This window comes from Odontesthes bonariensis, chromosome 7 (assembly GCF_027942865.1).
Source record: "Odontesthes bonariensis isolate fOdoBon6 chromosome 7, fOdoBon6.hap1, whole genome shotgun sequence".
Classification (NCBI taxonomy): domain Eukaryota; kingdom Metazoa; phylum Chordata; class Actinopteri; order Atheriniformes; family Atherinopsidae; genus Odontesthes; species Odontesthes bonariensis.
In genome coordinates, this window is record NC_134512.1 from 37,999,095 (window position 1) to 38,025,956 (window position 26,862).

At 42.1% G+C, this 26,862-nt stretch overlaps 1 protein-coding gene across 2 annotated transcripts in view; it reads right to left on the reverse strand.

The window, feature by feature from the left end:
* Positions 1-13,794, reverse strand: part of gnao1a (guanine nucleotide binding protein (G protein), alpha activating activity polypeptide O, a) — a 147,030-nt gene extending 133,236 nt beyond the window's left edge. The window contains exons 1-2 of one of the 2 annotated variants that reach the window (XM_075470746.1): positions 13,115-13,789; positions 12,208-12,250 (exon numbers count right to left, since the gene is read on the reverse strand). In XM_075470746.1, the coding sequence (XP_075326861.1) occupies positions 12,208-12,250; positions 13,115-13,232 (161 nt within the window). In that variant the 5' untranslated portion in view covers positions 13,233-13,789. Of the gene's footprint in view, positions 1-12,207; positions 12,251-13,114 lie in introns of both variants that reach the window. The other variant, XM_075470747.1, reaches the window with a different exon arrangement.
* Positions 13,795-26,862: the final 13,068 nt, after the last annotated feature.

Consider the following 26,862-nt stretch of genomic DNA (forward strand, 5'->3'; position numbering starts at 1 on the left):
TACCTTTCAGAGACCAATCTTGCACCTCTGGTGGCAATTTTGTACCCTTAAACTGAAGTAGCCTAACACAGACTGCCCCCCAGTATGTAGAAAAAAGGTACATATATGTACCTTTTACCACTTGAGTACATATATGTACCTTTTGGACCCTCAAAAAAGGTACATATAGGTACCTTTAGGTCCAATAATTAACCCTAGGGGGTACATTAGTATAGATTGTACCTCAGGGGACAAAAAAGGACTCGTACTGTAGCCCTGTTTCTGAGAGTGTACTGCACTGAACATTTATTTTCTTTCATTAAATCCTCCTCCATCTATAACTGCCCCTCCATGTATATGAAACACAACCAGCTTTCCCCCCTCCCGGCTTTCATTGCCCTCTTCTTCTGAGGCTTAAACCTAATTATCTCCCGCTCAGCAGAGGGAAACCACACACACACACGGTGGGAACGGCCTGTGGGAAGCGGAGCGGCCGCGGCGTTTGTTCTCCCTTCGGCCAGTCGCCTCCGATCATGTCAGCGAGGCACAAACACACATACAGACGCTGTAAAGCGCCAGAGCCGAGGAAAGGAGGAAGGATAAGATGCGCCCGGCGCTAAGTTAGTTTGATCTGTCTTCCCTGAAATCATAATGAGACACGGGACAATGGTACGTGGACTAATCAGAACGATTCGGCTGAAATGCATCACATCTTTCTGTGTGTGTGACATGCTTCTCTGAGGAGCGTCAGCGTGTACAGATTCTGCTTCAAAGCAAGGCATCTTCATTTCTACAGCACATTTCATACCACAGGCAACTCAATGAGCTTTACATAAAGACAAGGCATTTAACTCTTTGTGCGGTCTTAACATTGTGTTTACTCCCCTTTGTCCTTTGGGTCAAAAATGACCCATAAGACAATCTTTGTGCCCTTGTGGTGTACAGCCCACATGGAGACATAAACAAAAATAAAGTGTGACTTTTTCTAATGATGGGGTCACACCTTTCCTCACTTTACTCTCTTTATGTATATGTGACATTATTGTGGTCATTAACTGGTGTTTCCCTTTTCCAACAGGTATCCTTTGAATGGTGTTACAGTGGGTTTTGTCCCCCTTTTCTGTCTTCTCAAACCCCAGCTGGTGGAGGCGGATGGCCACCCTTCCAGAGTCTGGTTCTGCCAGAGGTTTCTTTCTGTTCAAAGGGAGTCGTTTCTCTCCACAGTCGCCTCAGGCACGCTCAGGACGGGAGATTGGACCGAAAAAGAAAAGTTTTCAGTGCAATCTGTTGGTTTCCTTAGCTAGGAAATTGTTTTTGAATTGGCTCTATATGAACAAATTGGATTATTTTATGAATAATTATGATTACAATGAATTGAATTCCAATTGGCTTGAATTGGACTTTATTATCTAAGTGCCATGAGATGACATTTGTTGTATTTGGCGCTATATAAATAAAAATTAATTGAATTGAATTGAATTAAGGAAAAGTCATAATATTTCAAGTTGGAAAAAGATAGTTCCAAGAAGCAAGACTTGGTTCTTGGAACCTTAGACCTCAGGTTTAAGGTATTTTTTCTACAGCTAAACATGGTGGTGGCTCACTTTTGACCCACAAGACAACAGGAGGGTTAAAAGAACAGCATAAAAACAAGCAATTTAAAGAGAGAAAAAATAGAATAAACATTAAAACATAGTTAAAAGCAATCAAAGAAGAGGGGAAAAAGAAAAATATAAACTCAACCATAAGCACACGGAAAGAGAAATGTTTTTAACCTGGATGTAAAAGTGCTTACAGGTGGGGCTGATTTCAGTTCTGCTGGTAGTTTGTTCCAGTTGTGAGCAGCATAACAGCTAAAAGCTGCTTCACCGGGTCCAGTTTGAACTCTGGGCTCCACTATCTGACCTGAGTCAGCAGATCTCAGAGCTCTGCTGGGTTTATGCTCTGCCAGCAGGTCATTCACGTGTTCTTAGCCGGGGAGCCAAAGTCTCAAAAATGGGTTGAACCTGACATGGCCTGCCATACTTTTTATTTGTGTTTTTTATGTTCACTTTGACCCTACGAAGCAATAATCAGAGGGTCTGCTCTGCCGGAAACATCGCAAAAAAAAATTGTGGCCATTATGACATCAGTCAACAACTATCGCCAACTAGGCCTAGCAATGAAATCATCACAGATCCAATGATTATGGAATGAGTATACTGTTTGGTGAACAGAATGGCATATTGACTGATGTCATAATTTGGGGGAATAATTGATTGCCAATGAAGTAAAGATGAAAATATTGGAAAAAAAGTGAAAAAACGCCTGATTTCTTTGCAATAAATTGAGCCAAAATCATGTAGAAATGTATTTTGATGTATTTTATAATTTCATTGGATGTTGTCTCCACATGTGTTCTGTGCATCTGGAATGCATTTATTGACAGCTTACCCAACCCACTGAGGATTTATGGAAAATTGTAATTTTCCAACATTTTCTATCAAAAAATGAAGGCTACAAACACTAAAATGGCCACAATTTTTTTCCGCGATGTTTCCGGCAGAGCAGACCCTCTGATTATTGCTTCGTAGGGTCAAAGTGAACATAAAAAACACAAATAAAAAGTATGGCAGACCATGTCAGGTTCAACCCATTTTATTGAGCTTTTTAGACTTTGGCTCCCCGACTATCTGGACCTGAACCGTTCCGTGATTTGTAGACGAGTAGCAGAACTTCAAAATCTATTCTGTATCTGACCGGGAGCCGATATAAAGTCCTGAGAACTGGGTGATGTGATGTGATCTCTTTGTTCTGGTTAGAACTCGGGCTGCAGCGTTCTGAATGAGCTGCAGCTGTTTGATACTCTTTTGGGGGAGTCCAGTCAGAAGACCGTTAGCATTAGCATGTAGCATGAATCAGCTTCTCCTGATCTGTTTGGGACATGAAACCCTTCATTCTGGATATGTTCTTAAGTTGATAAAAGGCGGATTTGGTGACTGATTTGATATGATTGTTGAAGGTCAGGTCTGAGTCTATCAGCACGCCGAGGTTCCGGACTTGGTCTTTAGTTTCTAGAGACGATGGCTGTGTTCGAAACCGCATACTTCCATACTGCATACGACATACTACATATAACATACTACATACTACATACTACATACTTCCATACTGCATACGACATACTACATACTATATACTACATACTAGGGCTGAACGATTATGGAAAATAATCTAATTGCAATTTTTCACGCCAATATTGCGATTGCGATGCGATATGCGATTATTTTTTAAGGTCTTTGTCTTCTGTATTATTAAACAAAGACAAGCAATACATCATACAGTATGGCTAAAACTACATTACATTAATTTTAAACTGTTCTTTCCTGGAAGACAGACCTCTGTTATGATGACATGAGGTGATGCATGAATTGATGACTGACATTTTTATTTAACAAAACAGTATATTTGAACATACACAATAGTATATTTTGAGCTTACAAACATCTGAGCATAAAGTGTTGACAAGGAACAAGGAAACACATGCCATGAACCAAATTTCTACAGTAGTACAAATATGGTCTGTACTCACAAAGCGATGCATTTGGAAGTTTGTACATAGTCCAGGAGATTATTATTATCAACACAAGCCTAATAGCTTCTCTGCTGCTAAAGCTGCGTCGACGTCACTTCCTTGATCTGGGAGCTTCAATGTAAGATGAGGGTTGATCTACTACTGTAGACTGAGTATATGCTATATTCTACATGAATTTTTATGTTGTAGAGTTGTGAATTTATTTTATCAATGGAGAAATTGAGCAGCCTTGCTTTGTTGTCTACAGTAGTAGATCAACCCTCATCTTACTTTGAAGCTCCCAGAAGTGACGTCGACGCAGCTTTAGCTGCAGAGAAGCTATCAGGCTTGTGTTGATAATAATAAACTCCTGAACTATGTACAAACTTCCAAATGCATCGCTTTGTGAGTACAGACCATATTTGTACTACTGTAGAAGTTTGGTTCATGGCATGTGATTTTAGTGTGGTAATTTTGGAGATACTGCCAGGGTCCGTTAGCGCTTGTAGCCTACTAAGCTATTCGGGATAAGCTAACTCGGCTGATGTTCGGCCAAGATCGGAAAAACTTTGGGTGGGCTACTTGGCTGGATGTCACGGTTCAAATGACCCGGTGAATCTACTCCGAACCATCACTTTAAAACCAAAATAGTCCCACACGACTGATGTGCAGTTCCTCTTTGAAACTAGCATCCCCGCAGGGTCTGGTTCTGTTGAGCCTGAGGCCATTGTGTAGGTTACAGCTTTGCTTGCGAGTCCTCTCCGGTAGATTGTTTCATAACGTTGCTCCCCGTGTCACGTGACCTGAGTGCAGCCTCTGTGGTTAGACAATCTCGTTTGATCATATCACATGTTTTACTCGCGCATGTCACATGAACAGAGTATAATCGCAGCCTTTTTTTTTTTTTTTTTCCTTTTTTTTTTATATAATCGCAGCCTTTGCGCTTAGAAAATTGCACTTGGTCATATCGCGATATTATCGCAAATGCAATATATCCTTCAGCCCTACTACATACTGCATACTACATACTTCCATACTGCATACTCATCGATCAGACAGTATGCAGAGCGTTTACCCACAATGCATTTTGCTCCTGCCCGAGCCGAAATCAGCCGGCCTGAAGCTGATTTCCCTTAAGCTCTAAACGCTGTAAACTTTAGCAACATTTGAAACATTTTCAGGTGAGAAAGTAGTCGTTTAGATCCCCAACGTGTTGAAAACCTGACAAAATACCGGCTATTTACAATTTTGTTCCCACGAATTTGGTGCTACTAAAGCTAGCCGCAGTGAGCAACGCACTTCCGGTTATTTTCACAAAATAAAATACCCGTTGCCTTTTATCATAGGGGAAGCCATTACCATACAATTGGTGCTTTTGTTTTGAAAACAGGAAGTGAACCTACCCTCGTTGTAGCTAGCTTGAAACTGCCGTTTTGACAGGAAATGACGATCGACGACGTCACGTTACGTTGCATCTTGGATAGTTTGAGTATGAGTAGTAACCTCCTGATGCATACCCAACATTTAGGAGGATCTAGTATGCATCCGGGAACTTAAAAAAAGTTAAAGTTAGTAGGAGTAGTAGGAGAAGTATGCGGTTTGGAACACACCCAGTGACTCGAGGTGTTTACTGACAGCAAACCTCTTCTCTTTGTTGCCAACACAATGACCTCAGCTTCAGCACGTTATCTGTGCAGCAAACACAAACAGCCTGGTTCCAACTCAAGGATCCCCTTCTTAAAGCCAATAAGAGGCAAGCTGTTCAAACATTTAGCAGCTTTTTGTTAAATTGTAAATGGTTTTTTTGTTGGTCCATCTCTGGTCAAACATTCCTGGCATTCTCAGCATTTACACACAGGAATTATGAAGTTTAGAAGGTTTCTGCCTGTTGGGGAGGACTCAGCCAGTTGCACAATTATGGCAACAATCTTACTCACAATTCTTTTCATTTTCATCACAACATTCAAACACGGGAATATCAGCGGATCTCACTGGAGCTCGGCTTAGTTCACATATAATAAGACACGGTGGTAGTTCCCTCACTGCCAGCTAATGAGGCAAAGCTCTAAAACCAGTTAACCAGGAGTAATTTACTCCTCTCCTGCTCCAGTTCCAGCCATCAGAACCAGCCCGAAGCAGAACTTTAGAGGAGAGAATGCCAACATAACGCTGCACCTACAACCATTCTGCCTCCTTTTTGCCGGCTCCTGCTAACTTATAAATGTTCTTAGATTAAATTAGTTTGCTCGCTGGGCAGCGAGAGGAACCTTTGCACACGTCTGAACACTTACAGGCTCCATAAACAGATGGTGTCACACACAAACGCTGTGCAGAGGCTGCAGATATGCTGTTCACACATGACCCAGTCCCTTCAGCTGCCGGCCCAATTATTCCTGATAAACACTCATTCACATCCTTCTCTTATTCCTTCCCTCTGCACAGTCTGTAAAACGCAGCTCACTCATTCACGGCTAACTTTGCCGAGCGCCTGCACTCCCTGCAGACGTGTCATCGGAGCTTCATCACCGGTGATTCCCACAGACGGGGACTCGAGTCACTGTGACTTGGACTCGAGTCGACTCGAGTCGCTGTTTTGATGACTTGTGACTTGACTTGACAAAAAATAAAAAGACTCAAGACTCGACTCGGACTTGGAAGTTAAAGACTCGGGACTTGACTTGAGACACGATGACTTGAATGACTTGAGTGTTATTCAGTTCATGTTTTCAGTTTGAATATAAAATTAATAAATTAATCTAAAAAATAACATGGATTGCCCGGTAGGAGCACAGGCTGAGAATGGCGTCATGATTGGATCCCTACCCTGTCAATCAGCCATGCCCTCTCTACATACCTTAGTGTTTATTGGAGAGAATAAACTCATATCAGATATGCATCAACATGTCAGCGGGACCGAGAGTCGTTGTCTTCGGCTTTTATAATCACCATTTTGACGGCAAAAGACGAACAGCTCAGTGCAAGACATGCGGCATCAACATCTCAGACAGCCAGACGACAACTTCCAACTTTGTTCGTCATTTGAAGATCCATTCTGACCAGTAAGTGCTGTTAAATTAGCTAATATTATCCTGTTAGCCTAGCCGGTGGTTAGCTAACGTTAGCTTGATATGATAAGGGGTGGACAGGTTGGACACATTGGCCAATGATGTTTACTGACAGTTACTTATATCTTTGTGTTTTCACTTTATTAAGATCAGATTCTGCAGGTAAAATTGCAATAATAAGGTGACTTGACTTGCCCAAGAAATAATGACTTGGGACTTGAAAGCTAAGACTTGAGACTTGCACATGCGTGACTTGGTCCCATCTCTAGTGATTGCATCGTCTCAGAAAGCAACGATCTGCAGTCAGAGAGTTTGGACGGAAGCAACACGAGCCGTCTGGTGGGAGCAGCTTTCCTTAAAAACCTGTGGAGCTGATTCAAAGCCAGCTGCAAGTCTGATGGGAACGCGAATATTTCTGCTGAACCAAGTGACGATGAACTCCTCACATGCACTCACTGAGATCAAACACACAGCTGCGACACACACGACATTAAATCTAAATCTAATCCACTGATCTCCGTCTCTATCCGAGGAAAACACACACAGCCCCATATTTTCAAAGCCTTGGTGAAGTCGGGCCTTTCCACTGCTGGAAATAACCGAGCGTCTGACCAGGAGCAGAAGGGCTTCCCTGTCCTGGTCCAGAACAGCCGGCTCCCTTTCTTAACCCTCCTGTTGTCTTGCAGGTCAAAGTGAGCCACTACCATGTTTAGCTGTAGAAAAAAACCCTTAAACTATCTTTTTCCATCTTGAAATGTTATGACTTTTCCTAAAGGGACCCCATCATTAGAAAAAGTCAGACTTTATTTTTGTTCATGTTTCCATGTGGGCTGTACACCACTAGGGTACAAAGATTGTCTTATGGCTCATTTTTGACCCGTGAATTATAAAAACATTTAAACACCAAAAAAAGTTCACTGTTTTTTTCCCTTTCAATATAATTAATTCAGAAGTAATTACTTCACATTTATATAATAGCAATAATAAACCTTTATGATGTAAAAGAAAACTGAGAAAACAAGAAAACTGTTGGTCCAACTGACAGTTGGTTTGTGGTAAAAAAGAAAAGTGTAATCCTGAAAACTGGTGATTGTCTTTTTGTATTGTGTAACAATAAATACATGATAAAAAATGTATTGAATTGAGTTGAATAGATAAATAACAGGTGGTTTCATCACACAAAATAGATTTTGCATTTAAAATTCAATTAAGTTGCTTTATTTTGGGGCTTTGGTAGGGCGGCTCATTTTTGACCCGTAGGACAAAGAGGAGTAAACATAATGCTAAGACCACACAAAGGGTTAAATATCCTTAAATGTTTCACGGTGGAATATTTCTGGGTAAAAGGGAACTTATTTGGTTTTATTTTGGGGGGTTTTCCCCCCAAAGAGAGTTCTTCTGCTCCTGAGCCTGCTTTTCTTCTGCCAACTTCACAATGCAACACGTTTTCACAGTGCATGTCCAGTTAGAAACACTGAGCTGACGCCTCATCTTTTCATTTTCAACCAACTGGATGAGCAGTTAGTTGGAGAAACAATAGAACATGCAAACCTGCTTCATATGCCAGACAAATGTCACTCTTAACCTGCAAGAGTTCAGTTTGGGCTCTTTAAAGACTGAATCTTAGCGAGTGGCCATGACTTGTGGAGTCCCCCAGGGGTCAATTCTTGGACCTCTTCTGTTTAACTTGTATATGCTCCCTTTGGGTCAGATATTGCAGAACTTTAACATCAATTATCACAGTTATGCAGACGATGCACAACTTTATGTGTCTCTGTCACCATGGCGACTGCAGCCCAGCAGACGTACTGTGTCAGTGTCTGGAGGAAGTAAACACCTGGATGAGAGAGAATTTTCTACAGTTAAATGAAGACAAAACTGAGATCATTCTGTTTGGTAGCAAAGAGAAGAGGGTCAGCGTTGGTAAATATCTTGAGACTCGGGCCCTTACAATCACTGACCAAGTCGGTAACCTCGGAGTGTTGATAGACTCAGATCTGACTTTCAGCAGCCACATCAAAGCTGTCACCAAGGCAGCTTTTTACCATCTCAGAAACATCAACAGAATTAAAGGTTTCCTCTCCCAAAAAGACCAGGAGAAACTCATCCATGCATTCATCTCCAGCAGACTCCATCACTGTAACGCTCTTTAACTGGACTTCCCACAAAGAGCATTAAACATCTGCAGCTCATCCAGAACGCTGCTGCTGGAGTTTTAACCCGGACTAAGAGATCTGAACACATCACAGCAGCTTTAAAATCTTTACTCTGGCTTCCAGTCAGTCACAGAATAGATTTTAAAAGCCTGCTGATGGTTTACAATCTGTGATCTGTTCAGAGAATATAAAGCCAGCAGAGCTCTTAGATCCAAGGACTCAGGTCAGCTGGTCCAGTCCAGAGTCCAGACTAAACATGGAGAAGCAGCATTTAGCTGTTATGCTGCAAACAAGTGGAACAAACTGCCATTGGAGATTAAACTTTCACCAAATGGAGACATTTTTAAATCCAGGTTAAAGACATTTCTGTTCTCATGTGTCTATGCATGAAATCTGCACGATATCTTTGAACTTATCTGGACTGTTGCTTGTTTTTAAAGTCATTTAAATGATTTTATTTGTTTCTCTTTATATTCTTTTATGTATTTTTAATGCTTCTTGCACTCCCTGCTGCAATGCTTTTATTTTATGTAAAGCACTTTGAACTGTTTGTACATGAAATGTGCTACAAATAAATATGACTTTGACTTTGACAATAAAAATCAACTTAACCAAAGATGTACCATGAGCCAACGACTGAGCAGGTGGGGATGGAGACGGGGTTCATTTTGCACGTGTGCATAATAAACAATGGTGTCGACTTCAGTCAAGTTAAGACATGAAAGGATTATTTTCATCCTTATCTGTCACTTTGGTGAGCTCTCAGGGGTTTAAAGAATGCCTGGAGAGTGTGAAGAATTCCCGCTCTGTGTCGCGCTGCTCTTTACCCAGAAACAAAGTGAAATCATGTGAGCGCGTTAGAAAAACAGACCTGTGCTGTCGTGTCCTGCGTTCTGCGGCCCGGCCCGGGATGATTAAAGCGTCCAGCGCGGTGTGGAGCAGATAAAAGCTCAGCTGAGGTGCATCTCTGTTTGTGCAGAAATCCTGTAAAGCAGCAACTTTATGGTCTCCTAACACAGGCAGCTATTATCTCCGTCTCACACTCAGTCACATAAACGCGTGGCTGACATCAGTCCAGAGCAGCTGATGCATTCAGAGGCTTCTGTGCATGAACCCGCTGGGAGCACTGGTCAGTCAGCTGGGCTGCTGAAACCGCCACAGCTGAGAAACAGGCTCATCTGGACCCACTGAGTCAAAGCCTATTATCGGCCTGGCCGTCAGAAAAACGACCGAAAACCGTCTGCCACACTGGAAAAAATCTAAGTCTTACCAAGTATATTTGTCTCATTTCTCGTCAAAATATCTCATTACACTTAATATAAGACACAACTGCCTAACAAGCACCATTTCAGCCAGATATAGGGACTTGTTTTAAGACAATACATCTGGAATATCTTGTTAAATGAAAAAGTCTTGAAAACAAATTGTTTTGAGTCATATATCATATGAAACAAGCTTTTTTTGACATTTGAAGAGGTTTTTAAGCTAATTTCCAGATCACTTTTATCTCAAAAGTCCTAAATATCTCATTTTATTTCAAGAAATCTTGACAAGCTGATTTTCACTAGTTCCATTGGCAGATTTATTTTGCTTATTTCAAGCAAAAACGTTTTTTATTTGTTGTTTTTCTTACTTATTTTTGGAGGGGCATTTTTTCCAGCGCATGACTGGATTACAGAGACAGAGGAGGGCTGCGGCTGATGTGCATCTGGCTTTTAAGAGGGACTTTAATAAATCCTGTTGGTTGTATTACGGGATTATTACACTGATACTGTAAGTACACATATATACTGTTCAAGTATGCGAAGGTTCCTAGAAGCTCTGCTGTAAGTAGCACAGATAAGTCCCAACAGAAGTATCATTGAGCACATTATAATGATATCATAGGAGGAGTAATTATCAGGCAGCTTTAATTAACTCATTCAACTCGCTGCTGAGCAGCAAAGATTCATGTTCGGGCTCTAAAGGAGTGGAACTGTGGTGGGTTTCTATCAGCGCTGCACTGGACTGGCCCTGGTTGATAAGTAAGCCTTCACACACATGAGGTTACACTGGAAAAAACCAAACTCTTACCAAGTATATTTGTCTAATTTCAAGTCAAAATATCTCATTACACTTAATATAAGACACTACTGCCTAACAAGTTCCATTTCAGCCAGATATAGGGACTGGTTTGAAGACAATACATCTGGAATATCTTATTAAATGAAAAAGTCTTGAAAACAAATTGTTTTGAGTCACATATCATGTGAAACAAGCTTTTTTTTTACATTTGAAGAGGTTTTTAAGCTAATTTCAAGATCACTTTTATCTCAAAAGTCCTAAATATCACATCTTATTTCAAGAAATCTTGACAAGCCGATTTTCACTAGTTCCATTGGCAGATTTATTTGCTTATTTCAAGCAAAAACGTCTTTTATTTGTTGTTTTTCTTACTTATTTTTGGAGGGGCATTTTTTCCAGTGTATGCAGCTTTTTAATCCGCAGCAGTCAGCCAATGGACAGGCTTCCATTCAGCACCTTAGTTTCACAATTCAACAACTTTTCTTCCTAAAAAATATAAGAAGACGCAGCTGGAGAACAAGATGTTGACCCAACTAACTGTTTGAAAGCCAAAGATCTCCACTGAGCTGTCACATAAACCAGGGAAAAGCAGAAAATCCCAAAGTGTTCTCAGGTTTCCCTGAAGCACCGCCGCGACATCATCAGCTAACGGGCTGGAAACCTGTGAACGAGTCCCACAGCAACACAGCACGAGACCTTCGGACAGCTGTTCTTTCAGTTAGTCCATGTCCGCTTGCTCTTCGGTTAGGTTTAGGAGAAAGAGAGTGGAAAGCCTTAAAAAAGCCACTTCATAACATTCATCTGAAGCATTTTACTGTTTATCTGACACCGAGACTTTTCTCTGTGTGGATCTGTAACAGCGACCGAACTGCCTGAAAATCTGAAAGCAACATGAAAGATGTCTTTGGATGGGAAGAACATGGCGCGTTTATTTCAGATAAATCCTCCGCTGAGCTGAAAGCAGAGGGAAACAAAGCAACTCCAACATTTTGGTGCTTATTGAGGATCTCGTTGGTTAAATCTGTAAAATGGGAAGTAGATTTCGCCCCGATCCCCTCCGCGTTATATTACTGTTACATTAAATGATGAAAAACTGAAGAGCAGAGGTGAACAGAAAGGAAATCAGGCGTCATATCGTGCCGGTTGATGTGCCGTAATTCACCAGCAGCACAGCTAAGCCCTCCAGCTTCACTCCTGTGTTTCCACACCCAGCTGGCAGCCCCCTTCCTGCAGCCCACATCAGGCAGAATCAGCTGTTTAATGGCCAGATGTGAGAGGAGGCTGAGGTCAGGGCGACTGTAGGGTCAACAGCTTTTACAGGTGATGTAAAAGATGGAGGAGTGCGAGGACACGCATGCACGGCACAGTTATCAGACTGTTGAAGACTTACTTCATCTGTTTGACGATGGTGCTTTTCCCCGACTCTCCAGCCCCTGAGGGATGAGACACAAGAAGACAATGTAAACAGGGTGTGTGTGTGTGTGCGCGCGCGTGTGTGCATGTGTGTGTGCATGTGCGTGTGCACGTGAGAGACACAGAACAGAGAAACGGGAGGAGGCGGAGGGAGGCAGAGAGAAAGAAGGGGAGATTCAGCCTCTTAAAAACCTCCATGGGGCTCGGCAGCAGGGGGTGGAGATAAAAAGGATGGAGAAAGTGGCTGCACCCCCCCCCCCCCCTTCCTCCTCCATCCTGTAAATTAGTTTGACAAACAGATCACACCCTGATTTCCCTGAAAGAATCACCAATTTAATTTCACATCACAGAGCAAACACTGGCTGCTGCAGACTGCCATTTTTCTGCCATTTTTCTGCCATTTTCCTGCCATTTTCCTGCCATTTTCCTGCCATTTTCCTGCCATTTTCCTGCCATTTTTCTGCCATTTTCCTGCCATTTTCCTGCCATTTTTCTGCCATTTTTCTGCCATTTTTCTGCCATTTTCCTGCCATTTTTCTGCCATTTTTCTGCCATTTTCCTGCCTCCATCTGCAGTTCACACCTCTGCGGGAGCCGCACTCGGACACCGCGGCTTTAGGCAGCCTTTCCCCCACCTGCCACACCTTCCGCATCATAACAGGTGGATGGAATGAAAATTATATCGCCTTCAAATTCATTATTTTCAAACCGTCTATTTGTTTGTATCTCTCCACAGGCGTGGTGTTTTTTGCTTTAATATATTCGGTTCTGCCACAGCCTCCAGAGGCGGTCATTTCCCAGCCCCACACATGCCCCCCCCCCCCCCCCCCCCCCCCCCCCAGGGAGCGCAGGGCGTCTCATTTCCCGGCCGCCGCGGCGTCTTACCGAGCAGCAGCAGCTTGACATCTTTGGCCGCGGTGACACCGTCCTCCTTCAGGTTCTTCTCGATGGCTTTGCTCCGGTCCAGAGCCGCCCTCTCATCCGCGCTCAGAGTACATCCCATGGTTAGAGAACACAGCTTGAAAGCGTAACGGGCGCTGGGATCCGAGAAAAGGCAGAAAAGCTGCTGCACAACTTCAACTTCAACTTGAGACAAAGCCGAGCGCAGATCCTGTATTTCTCTGGTTGTATTTCCACCTTTAATGAGCACTGCCTTGGGTCCCTCTGGCTCTCTCTGGGCAGCTCCCTCTCTGAAGCCGGGGCCGGAGGCGCCGTTTACAGCCTTTAAATCAACGATCCAGTCGGTTCGATCCGCGGCGCAACGACCCGCTGAAGCCTCCGCAGCTGGCTGGTTCTCAGGGGGCTTCGTGCTCGTTCTCCGGCTCTCTAATGATTTCTTCCTGTCGGTAAATCTCGGTAACGGTCCCCTTCTTCTCCGCTCAACACTGTTCGTCAGTCACTGGGCGGCGGTGAGCAGCGCTCGCATCGTTTGGTTCTCACGGCGGCGCACACTGGAGCTCTCCTCCGTTTGGATCCTCCGGGCGGGGACTCGCTCAGTAGCTCTACTGCCTCCCGGTAGCTCCGGTAGGGGCTCGGTCCTCCCTTAGTTCGCTCGTTCTGTTGCAGGTTGCTGACGTCAGAGCAGGGACGGCAGCGCGCACCGGCTCCCGGTGGCACCGCCTGCTGGCGCGTCTGTTGCATGGGAGGCGACTGGTTAGTTATTGGTTAACAATAAGTTAATAGTTTGTTTAGTGAGGACCACAAGATGTTTCCTAGATCCAGAAATAATATTCAGTCCATAAAATGACCAAAAAAGCCAAACGGGTTCATCAGAAACTTTCTTTATCATAGAATGAACTGTGCGGTGGTTTACTGAAACATGTTCAAAGTAGGGCTGGGTGTTTAATCTAATTAATCACATGATTTCCCTGATTAATCACGATTAATCGCATTTGTACGCAGAATCCAAAAATGAATCCAAAAGTAGTGTATAGCCTTTAGCATTTAGCTTTATTTTAAATGTGCTGCCATATGAATGAAAGTGCCATAACATTTGTTGTGCAAACACACTTTTAACATCAGCATCTTTCTGTAGTTTTTATGTAGAAGCCTCGCTCCACTGTCTGTTTCCTTGAATGACTTGCTGCTATCAGTTGTGTGTTTTGCCTTTAAGTGATATTTTAGACTGGAACTACTACGCTGAGAAGACAATTCAACTTGGCAGTGTTTACAGATGACTTTGGTTCTGTCGACTCCGCCGTCTGGAAGAACTTTAACATGAAAATGGCCGAGTAAAAGTTCCGTACCCTTCTCCATGTTTGGTGGATCCGCCGATTACTTTCTTTTCCTGTTCCACAGCAGACAGCAGCAGACTTTTACAAAATAAAAGCCTGTGAGCAACAGACTTTTACAAAATAAAAGCCTGTGAGCAACAGACTTTTACAAAATAAAAGCCTGTGAGAAAGAAGCTCAATTAGCATTGTGACATAATTTTAATCTGGTGATCCAAACACAAACTTTGTGAAGAACATCGAAGCCGTTTTCTGAGGTTTTAGTGAAAAATAACTCACTTTTCTGTCAAATGTGAACTCTCTTTACAAAACCACAGGCTGTGGTTACTGTTACACCAGCAACACAACACACACACACACAGTCAGCAATGTGATGCAAGACTTTGTAGGAGAGGGTAAGAACTAAACTGTTTCCTCAGACTCGAGCTGAGATCCACTGACTGAAAACAGGAAACTAAGAACTCCTTTTGGAACGGATTCAATGAGACGTCTATGCTGACAGCAGCCAGTTTGTTGATCACAGATAACAGTTTGTACTTACAAACAGCACAAGTCAACACACTCCAACTAAACTGTGTTCATCATGGCAGCTTTTTCATCACATCAGTGAGTTCATTCTCCGTTTCCTAAGACTTCATGTGAGTTTCCTGCCCTTCGCTGTGCGAGTGAGGGAGCTCAGCTAAAAGCATGGGGGGGAGGGGCAATGATGACTAAAGTGAGCCGTTCAATGGGTAAATTAATAAGTAACAAGTCAGTTGTCAACTCACATTACCAACATTTAAGCACGAGATGGCAAGATAAAGATTTTCCCTTTAGCCACATTAGCCACATACTAGCAGCTAATCAGTTTCCCTTCAGATACCTTTGAACACGGAGACAGATATTTGCTTCACCATTAACATAAAGACGGACTAGATACAAGCTGAAAACATGTATCTGTAATTAGTATTTATTTGCAGTTCTTGACTTTATTTTAGCATTGATTTCCCATTACAAATAGTTACAATTTCTGTTGTTAATCAAAGACACACCAGACTATTTATATTAAAAAAGAAATCAGAAGCAGAATAAAGCGTTGGCTGTTTCACAGCCCGCTAGCCAAGTTTCCCGCTATTACCAGCGCCGCGAAATTCCTCAGTTGTACGATTTCCCTCCCTCAGTATAAATTTGTTTTATATTTGGTCTGGGAGCTCCAGATTGTTTGGTTGCCAATTTATCCTCATTGGTATGCCGACTGAGTGGGATTTCTTTCAATGAAACAATCGAGTTACTACGTACATTCTAGCACGTGGTGGCTACGCTAGCTAAGCTAGCTATCTTCACGTTACGTATGACGAAAGCACGTTGGGGCGAGCCCTCCCGGAACCCATAGAGATTGTTTTGTAACGCCAGAAATTTGAAAAAAAAAAGATTTTACATTAGAGTCAATGGCAGCAGTTATATATGTATATTATATCAATGCGATTTTCAAACTGACCAAAATCTCCCCAAAGGGGCGGTACCTCATGGAGCATGGCCTTACTCTGATTGGACAGTGACAAAGGGGCGGTACCTCAGGGAGCACGGCCTTACTCTGATTGGACAGTGACAAAGGGGCGGTACCTCGTGGAGCATGGCCTTACGCTGATTGGACAGTGACAAAGGGGCGGTACCTCAGGCAGCATGGCCTTACGCTGATTGGACAGTGACAAAGGGGCGGTACCTCATGGAGCATGGCCTTACGCTGATTGGACAGTGGAAAACAGAGCAGCTGAAACTGTCCCAACCACCATAATGCTGTGGAAAATATGACAATAGGAAAATATTCCTCTTTTTTCCCCTTTGGTGGTGCGTCGTCCGATTGCCCTGATGGACAAACCGCCCCTGGTCTCGACTATACAACAATTCTTTTGCCATTTTTCACCTAAAACCACCTCGTTCTTGAACCAGTTCTGGTCCAAAATCAGTGGCTTCAGTTTGTTTGTCATTAAGTGTGGTCTCTGTCTCTGTTTGGTTAGGTTGAAGCACTAAAACTACTTGGTTAAATGTAGGAAAAGATCATGATTTAGAGTGAAATAAACCACTTTAAGTTGAGTTGGTTCATCATTGTTAAAGATGTGGAACTACACAGTTTCACCACATTTCTCTGACATGCTGCAGCTGATGAAAGAGAACAGACTGTTGTTTTTTTTCCTTTAATGGACAGGATAGAGAGACAGGAAAGTGTGGAGGAAGACTGGGGGAGTGACGCAGTCAGGACTCAAACCAGCCATCACTGTAATCAGCATCACAAACACGGGACGTGCTCAACCACCGAGCACCTCACCAGTTTGGATACTTTCTAATGAATGTGGCAGTTTTTATGCGACTGTTCGATGACCAGAACAGGTTTTAGGACAAACTGAACCCCAAATACTCAACTGCTCTTTGTTTATCTCTTTCTGAAATGAAGCACCTATGCTTCTTCGAACACTTGGACGTTTCCACCGAAAACAGAATATGTCTTGCAGGAGAGAAAAGCTTTACAAGAGTGCAAACAGATCAGTTAGTTATGTTTACTGAAGTAACCAACATCACACCCTCCCCAAACAAAGCAAAGAGCTGTGCACTATTTCTATCAAAAAAGTGCAGCGATATTTATCAAACACCTACGTGTTCTTTTCTGAGGAAGAGCACAGAGGCTGGGGCCTGATGTGGCCACGAAAAGCAGAGAGTGGGTAGAAGGCTAACTGTAGGTGCCTGGGTATAATTTGCACTCTTCACTCTGCAGCTCTAAAAAAAAAAAACACAGTCAAAGGTGGAAAGAGCTGCGTTAGATTAGGACAGAGTGATGGGTGTGAAAAACTAGGGATGGAGAGGAAGAAGCAGAGTGTTTTGTGACTGCAAGGAAATGAAAAGAGACTCAGTAATTATAACAAAGCAGAGAGAACCAGACAGGACGCAGCCAGGTCAGAGTCGGATGACGTCTATGAGCCATGAAAGCACAAAGACCTTCAGAAGGTTTCCATCATTCAACCATAAACCTCAGTTTAAACATCTAATGATTAAGATTAAGATCAGATTTATTGTCATGCATATGTTACCCTTTTGTTGTTGATGTCCTCCAAGTTAAACAATAACCACTTGAAGCTGGTGGTGGTAACAGCCAGTTTATCGTTTTATCTAATTAATCACATGATTTCCCTGATTAATCACGATTAATCTCATTTGTACGCAGAATCCAAAAATGAATCCAAAAGTAGTGTATAGCTTTTAGCATTTAGTTTTATTTTAAATGTGCTGCCATATGAATGAAAGTGCCATAACATTTGTTGTGCAAACACACTTTTAACATCAGCATCTTTCTGTAGTTTTTATGTAGAAGCCTCGCTCCACTGTCTGTTTCCTTGAATGACTTGCTGCTATCAGTTGTGTGTTTTGCCTTTAAGTGATATTTTAGACTGGAACTACTACGCTGAGAAGACAATTCAACTTGGCTGTAAATGCAGGAGTTTTTTTCTAAATTTATTTTGAAATACGTGCTTTTATGTTGAAACAAGTAAACCAGGAAGTAGCGCCGGTTAGCTCTGTTAGCTTCACACCTGTAGCGGTGATGTTACCTGCTAGTTTCTCTTTATTTTATTACTCCATGCTTCGTGGTGTTTGCTGTAACTGTGTGAATGTGATGCATTCAACAAACTTTTACAATAATAAAACCTGCGTTAATGCGCGATAAAATATTTATTAGCGTTAAATGATTTCCAAGTTAACGCGAAAATAATGAGTTAACTTGCCCAGCCCTACTGATAATACAATAATGTCATTCGAACAGATCGTTGAGAAATACAAAATCCCCAGGCATGACTTTTATCGTTATTTACAAATAAGGCATTATATAGTACACAACACAACCTTAATGGATAACCCTGATATGTCTCCACTGGTCAAAATGTTGTTTGGAGCAGTTAGAAAGATGTCTGTTAGTCTACTTTATGGAGCTATGTGCGCTGCTCCAGTCACGGCTTTACGAGAACTCAGAGAGAACTGTCTGTCACAATCAATGCTGCTGACTGGGAAAGTATATGGACATGTGCTAAATTAATCTCAGTTTGAAACCGCGTCAAATCAATACAGATTAATATTTTGCATAGGATGCATATATCCCCTAATCGCAGACACTAGTTCAATCCTAGTTTGTCTCCAATGTGTCTTAAATGTAAAACAGAAATTGGCAATCTAACTCACTGTCTTTGGTCATGTGCTGTGTTCGAAACCACCTACTTCTCCTACTACTCCCACTACTCCTACTAACTTTAACTTTTTTTAAGTTCCCGGATGCATTCTAGAGTCTCCGAAATGTTGGGTATGCATCATGAGGTTACTACTCATACTCAAACTACCCAAGATGTGACGTCGCCGATCGTCATTTCCTGTCAAAACGGCCGTTTCAAACTAGCTACAACGAGGGTAGGTTCACTTCCTACTTGGACCCCAATGTATCTTCCATTCTTTTACAGGGATTCCCTTGAAGGTCATAATAACGGGACACATTGTTGTGCACACAATTCTTCTTTTCGTTTATTTACCCATTTATGTACTTTTTTTTAACTGTCTTTATCGATATGGATACTGATTGCGTGTAACTGAGTCATTGTGTGTTGTGTTGGAGTTTTTTGTTTGTTTATGTTGAAAAAGGAAAATTAATAAACACATTTAAAAAAAAAAGAATAATAATAATCCTCACACTGTGATGAGGAGAAACACTGCTGTCAGTGACGGGGAACTTGCATTTTAAAGTGTTCTTTAATGAGCTGACCCCTGCAGTGTTGCTGCATGTCTAACTATCAAAGCATCTGATTCTCCTGAGAAACATTCCCCCCACCTTCTGCATCTGAACAGCAACGTCTCACAGCAGCTGATGAAATTGACATGAAACTAAATTTTACGACTTGACTTGCATTAAATTACGCCACTAAGCCTGACGTAACGTGTGCTGGGAGCAGGTTTCTGTCTCAGGAGGTAGAATACCAGCTCATTTCATGGAAGTGCAGAGCAGATGATCTGTTTTCTGAGCTGGTAGATTATTTCATATCCCATCTTTAGATGTAAGTATGTAAAAACTAGGGCTGGGCGAGTTAACTCGTTATTATCGCGTTAACTGGTTAATTGTTTAACGCCGATAAATATTTTATCGCGCATTAACGCAGGTTTTTTTTTTTTTATTAAAAAAAAAGAAGTAAAAATTAAGAAATTTTTTGGGGGGCTTTTTGTTTGTTTTATTATTTATTTTATTTAGTCTGTTGCTCACAGGCTTTTATTTTTTAAAAGTCTGTTGCTCACAGGCTTTTATTTTGTAAAAGTCTGCTGCTGTCTGCTGTGGAACAGGAAAAGAAAGTAATCGGCGGATCCACCAAACATGGAGAAGGGTACGGAACTTTTACTCGGCCATTTTCATTTTAAAGTTCTTCCAGACGGCGGAGTCGACAGAACCAAAGTCATCTGTAAACACTGCCAAGTTGAATTGTCTTCTCAGCGTAGTAGTTCCAGTCTAAAATATCACTTAAAGGCAAAACACACAACTGATAGCAGCAAGTCATTCAAGGAAACAGACAGTGGAGCGAGGCTTCTACATAAAAACTACAGAAAGATGCTGATGTTAAAAGTGTGTTTGCACAACAAATGTTATGGCACTTTCATTCATATGGCAGCACATTTAAAATAAAGCTAAATGCTAAAAGCTAAATGCTAAACTACTGAGTTAGATGTAAAAGAATATTATGACTGATCTAAAACAGACCATCTTACAGCATCTGTTCCATCTGAGGGTCGGTTGTGTTTTGATGTTGAGGAATCGTTCCTGAAGACATTTGGGTGAAAGCATGTCGGTATATCAGCGTGTTCGCATCAACACTGGAGCTTCGACAGTCTCAGAGCTCCTCTCTTCCTGCAGGGTGCTTCGGGTTCGCAGCAATCAGGCGAAGCTCCAAAGCTCTGACTGATTTGGGGGCAGCGAACTGTGTGGGCGGACAAAAACAACACACCTACTGCTGCTTCCTGAGAGCAGCGTGGACGCGCTGAAAAAGCTGTGAGGATATTACCAACAATGCTTTAAATGTCATCGCATCTAACAGGCGTGAAGCTCTGAAGTTTGACTTCTGCGTTGGATGAAAAATTCCAAACTAATTCTGAGCGTTTTTCTGTGTTGCAGCCGCTAGTGAAGTTCATTATATTCGGTTGCATTTATGGTGTTAATCCTTTTGTGTTTATCTGAGCTGCACCTCAACACAGGGAGGTCGTGATTTTTAGTGAGATATGACCAGAGGTGGGCAGAGCAGCCAAAAACTGTACTCAAGTAAAAGTACTGTTACTTCAGAATAATATGACTCAAGTAAAAGTGAAAAGTAGTCATCCAAATAATTACTTGAGTAAGAGTAAAAAAGTTCTTGGTGGAAAAACTACTCAAGTACTGAGTAACTGTTGAGTAACGTCTGATTTATTTGTTAACACAAGCATTCAATCAGACAGACAAAAATACTAAATAATCATCTTTAGGCAAATTAGAGTTCATCCAATAGATAAAATAAATTAAAATGAATTCATTAATTACAAAATAGCTTAAATTAAAATAATCCAGGTAAATTCAAGAACTTCGATAAAGAATAAAAGAGACTTAGGAAATGTTTAAAACATATGTAACCCATATGTAACCTAAAAAACAAACATTCACCTATCCATGGGGGAAAACGAGTTTAGGAAACTTAGCGCTACATGTTTCCTCAAGTTAGATGTTGAGTTTGTGCTGAAATGTGCGTTTGTTTTGGTTGCCACAGAAGACACATAATGTAGCTGCTGTTTCTCACTCTTTGTAAGGTAAACATGCTTTCAGTATGAGGCCTCGTCTGCGTCTTCATTTCCCACCGTTGGTTCTGACATTTTTCATCTGTTTCTTTCTTTGTTTGCTACGACTGCTAATGCTAAAGCTAACCCGTCCCGCCGCTGAGATCGAGTACGGTCACGTGACCAGACTGCACGGCTGCGTCTGATTGGTGGAACACAGTCAGGTGGTAGAGCCTTTGGTGGAAGTCTCTCTCTCTGTCAGAATAAAACATTAAAATGAGGCGTACGCGGGGGGATAAAAATAACGAGGCGTAGAATACCAAAGAGGTAAGAAGAAAAGTAACCAGCTCATTGTAGCCTAATGTAGCGGAGTAAGAGGACAGCTTCTGCTGCACACATCTACTCAAGTAAAAGTAAAAAGTATAGAGATTTAAAACTACTCCTAGAAGTATAATGTTTTCAAAAACTTACTCAAGGAAATGTAACTACCCACCTCTGGAAATGATTCTCCACCGCAGCGAAGAAGAAGCAGCATGAAATATAACTTTATTCTGACTTACAGTCATAACAAACATCCTGCAGAACCATTGACCCGAACCTGTAGCGGCGCGCAGCATCCTCACCCGTCCATCAGAGTCCTCCCCGACACAGACCGCAGATAGCCTCGTGCTTTATGTGTTCATGATTTAGTGCGGCCCCGGAAGGATGTCATAAAATCTGAGGAAAAGGTTTCCCACTGCTGGTTTACGAGCTGAGGAGGAGACATCCAGACAAATAAAAAATAATGGAAATACTAAATAAAGCAACAGAGAAGGTGGTTAAAATGTCGACTTCGATGGTGTGTGATGCCCACAAAAAAAGCCTTTTCTCTTGAAAACGGGAGCAAAAGTTATCACCATCTTCGTCAGTTACCACCAAAAGATGAGCAGAGAGTCCAGCTGAAGATGTTTGATCCAGATAAGAACAGGACGAGGAGGCTCTGACTGAAGAAGAGCAGCACTGTGACGTCCTGAAAACAGCTGCTGAGAACATGAAAAGAGAGCCGGATGGAAGTTTGAATAGGAATTTCTAATATTGAATTTTAAAAAACATCAAATTTTGAGCACCAATTATTTTTTTGCCTCTGATTTTTTTTCCAATGATATTCAAAATTCGACATGTAAAAAAAAAATCAATGTCTCAAAATATTCAGTTTTTCAAAATTCGATGTAAAAAAATTCAGTGGAAAAAAAAATTAACCTTAAAAAAATTCAGTGGAAAAAGAACCAGACTCAACATCCGGGTAACCAGGGAGAAGCAATCGATCCCTGTCTCAATTCATCCAACAGCAGCCAATCAGGTTACGCTCCATTGGTCATGTGACACCAACATCGGTTCCTCGCTCGGTTCTTCTCTCGTTTCTTCTCTCGTTTCTTCTCTCTTTTCTTCTCTCGTTTCTTCTCTCGTTTCTTCTCTCGGTTCTTCTCTCGTTTCTTCTCTCGGTTCTTCTCTCGGTTCTTCTCTCGTTTCTTCTCTCGGTTCTTCCCTCGGTTCTTCTCTCGTTTCTTCTCTCGGTTCTTCTCTCTTTTCTTCCCTCGGTTCTTCTCTCGTTTCTTCTCTCGTTTCTTCTCTCGGTTCTTCTCTCTCGGTTCTTCTCTCGTTTCTTCTCTCGGTTCTTCTCTCTCGGTTCTTCTCTCGTTTCTTCTCTCGTTTCTTCCCTCGGTTCTTCTCTCGTTTCTTCTCTCGGTTCTTCTCTCGTTTCTTCTCTCGGTTCTTCTCTCGGTTCTTCTCTCGTTTCTTCTCTCGTTTCTTCTCTCAGTTCTTCTCTCGTTTCTTCTCTCGTTTCTTCTCTCGTTTCTTCTCTCGGTTCTTCTCTCGTTTCTTCTCTCGTTTCTTCCCTCGGTTCTTCCCTCGTTTCTTCCCTCTGTTCTTCTCTCGTTTCTTCCCTCGGTTCTACTCTCGTTTCTTCTCTCGTTTCTTCTCTCGGTTCTTCTCTCGGTTCTTCTCTCGGTTCTTCTCTCGGTTCTTCCCTCTGTTCTTCTCTCGTTTCTTCTCTCGGTTCTTCTCTCGTTTCTTCTCTCGTTTCTTCTCTCGGTTCTTCCCTCGGTTCTTCTCTCGTTTCTTCTCTCGTTTCTTCTCTCGGTTCTTCTCTCGTTTCTTCTCTCGTTTCTTCCCTCGGTTCTTCTCTCGTTTCTTCTCTCGTTTCTTCCCTCGGTTCTTCTCTCGTTTCTTCTCTCGGTTCTTCTCTCGTTTCTTCTCTCGTTTCTTCCCTCGGTTCTTCTCTCGTTTCTTCTCTCGTTTCTTCCCTCGGTTCTTCTCTCGTTTCTTCCCTCGGTTCTTCTCTCGTTTCTTCTCTCGTTTCTTCTCTCGTTTCTTCTCTCGGTTCTTCCCTCGGTTCTTAGTGGGCTGAGCAGGCGTCCCATGTACAGAGGCTTTAGTCCTCGCTGCAGCTGGTTCGAGTCCCGCATCGGACGGCCCTGTGCTGCATATTGTTCCCCCTCTCTCTGCCCCCTGCTTCCTGTCGTTAAACAATTAACGCGATAATAACGAGTTAACTCGCCCATCCATCCATCCATCCATTATCTTCCGCTGGTCCGGGGATCGGGTCGCGGGGGCAGCAGCTTGAGCAAAGAGACCCAGACGTCCCTGTCCCCGGCCACTTCCTCCAGCTCTTCTGGGGGGACCCCGAGGCGTTCCCAGGCCAGCCGAGAGACATAGTCTCTCCAACGTGTCCTGGGTCTTCCCCGGGGCCTCCTCCCAGCTCCAACTCGCCCAGTCCTAGTTAAAAGTAGCCGTATCGACTAAATCAGCGTTGGTTTCATTTGGAATCGGATCGGAATGAAAATGATCACATCAGTCCCGCAGCGATAAAACCATCATCACTGAAACACTTCATGGAATCGGACAGCTCAAGCGTTCCATTAGTGATCGTATGCGGGTAAATATGAAGCATGACTAATTCAGTGTTGAGAAAGTTAATTCCACCAGCAACCCACTGACATCCTCACAGCTCCAGCAGAGCTATAAAAAGACATTTTCCATGAAAAATGCAGCGTTCCAGCCCTCCTGCCCCAGCCATCACCATCACAGCCGGAACAACCCCCCAAACCGGCCTTCTTATTCCAGGAGAGAGCACGTCTTTCACGCGTTTTTACGCAGTTATATGAACAGCTGTCGGCTCAAAATAAACAAAGAACAACTCGAGAGCCGCCTGGAGAGACGACTCACGCTGAGAGAAAAGAAAAAGCCCAATTTAGCAACAAGCCGTCTCCTTCTTCTTCTTCTTCTCCTTCTTCTTCTTCTTCTTGGAGCCCTGATCACACCTGTGCACCTTTATCCTCACACCTTCCACAGCTTCCAGTGAGGCGCCTCTTTCAAACATGCAGGGATGTGTTTTGCTTTTCCTTTTGAGGCAGAGCCTCGTCCCTGTGCTGCGTTGTTAGGCAGCGGTGTTTCTTCTTTTTTCTTTTTTTTATTGACATTCAGAAACAAACATTCACATCCGGTACATGTGCATACATCTTGTATCTCTTGTCTGTCCTAAATGCCAAAGTGGTATTTTTGTTTTATGTCTAAACCAGAGATACTCATTGTGCGGCTCCTCAAAGGGACACTATGTAATATATTAAGTCATTTATTAGCTCAAATCAACATATTCATTCATAAATTAGTCCTCATTGGTGTAAAATTATCTCTGTCAACAATCTCACTTATCCTCCTGAGTGAAGAATAACTTGTCTGTATCTACATAGAGCGGGTAAGCTCTATGGAGGCTGCCATGTCCTTCCGGTCTATGAAAAACGACGAAGTGCCGAGAGGGACATAAAGCACTTCGAATCGCGTTTTCCCCATTTTGACGTCACGTTTGCACGCAGGTATTAACAGAGCCAGTCTACGACATTAGACATTCTCTGGTATAAACCAGCAACACGTTTTTAGAAAACGCGAGGCGCTAGAGAGCAAATTCATTTGACTTTGCAAAATAAAATTGCACCACTAGATGGGGGAAGAAATTACATAGTGTCCCTTTAAGCTTTAATTGGCGGCTTGCACTCCCATAGTAGCTTATAACAATATGGTAACAATAACAATACATTTTTTCAAATAACACACAGCGAATACTGCACAGTATTAAGTATTTTCATTAAGTTTGCGTTTTTGTAGTATTAAGTCATTTTATTAAGTATTAATTAAGGCTTAATGGTGTTTCCTAAAGGGGGCTCTGTTAAACCTGGCAACGCAGCCCGCTTAAACCACCTCACACCTGACCGCAGAGCACGCTAGCTCCTTTAGCCAGCGCGAGATGCAGGCACAATGGATCAGTTTTTAATTAAAAAAGGACAAAAACCAGCACAAAAACCATGCTCATCCTGAATGTCTCACTATGATTACAACAACAAATTACAAATACAACATGAAGAAAGTCGAGGACATGCACGCCAGCTTCCGCTCATCCCAGTATTAAGGCAAATATGGTCTGAACTGAAAATGTATTGGCTGTGTTGTTTCTTTTTTTGTGGGATGTTTTATATGTAGAAATGCATATTTGCTAAAGGGGACTTTAGTATGTTGTGGTAAAAGTGGCTCTTCCCTTCATTTTGCTCTGCAAATGTGGCTCTTATGACAAAAATAGTGAGCATCACTGCTTTAAACGATGAAAATAGAACCAAACAACAACAAAAAGCACAAGATTATGTACAGAGCGGGGAGGGATCCTTTTCATATGGCATAGTTACTGATTTGTATAAATAAAATGAGGCCTTTGGGGCGTGACATAGTTGACCCAGTTTTCCCAATATGAGGCGAATTTCTCCAGTTTAAGATGAACAAATGCTGTTATTCTCTCCATTTTATATATGTCCATTGTGATGTCCATCCATGTGTTGACAGTTGGGCTCTCTTGTGATAGCCATTTCTTGTTAATATTCTTTTTACAAGCCGTTAGCAGGATATTTATGAGGTGCTTATCTCTTTTCAGCCATCCCTCAGGTATGTGTCCGAAAAATATAGTCTGTGTTCAAAACCGCATACTACATACTACATACTACATACTACATACTGCATACTACATACTACATACTACATACTGCATACTCCATACTACATACTACATACTACATACTACATACTACATACTACATACTACATACTGCATTCTACATACTACATACTACATACTACATACTGCATTCTACATACTACATACTACATACTACATACTACATACAGCATACTACATACTACATACTACATACAGCATACTACATACTACATACTACATACTACATACTGCATACTACATACTACACACTACATACTACATACAGCATACTACATACTACATACTACATACTACATACAGCATACTACATACTACATACTACATACTACATACAGCATACTACATACTACATACTACATACTACATACTACATACTACATACTACATACAGCATACTACATACTACATACTACATACTACATACTGCATACTACATACTGCATACTACATACTGCATACTACATACTACATACTACATACAGCATACTACATACTGCATACTGCATACTACATACTACATACTCATCGATCAGACAGTATGCAGAGAATTTACCCACAATGCATCT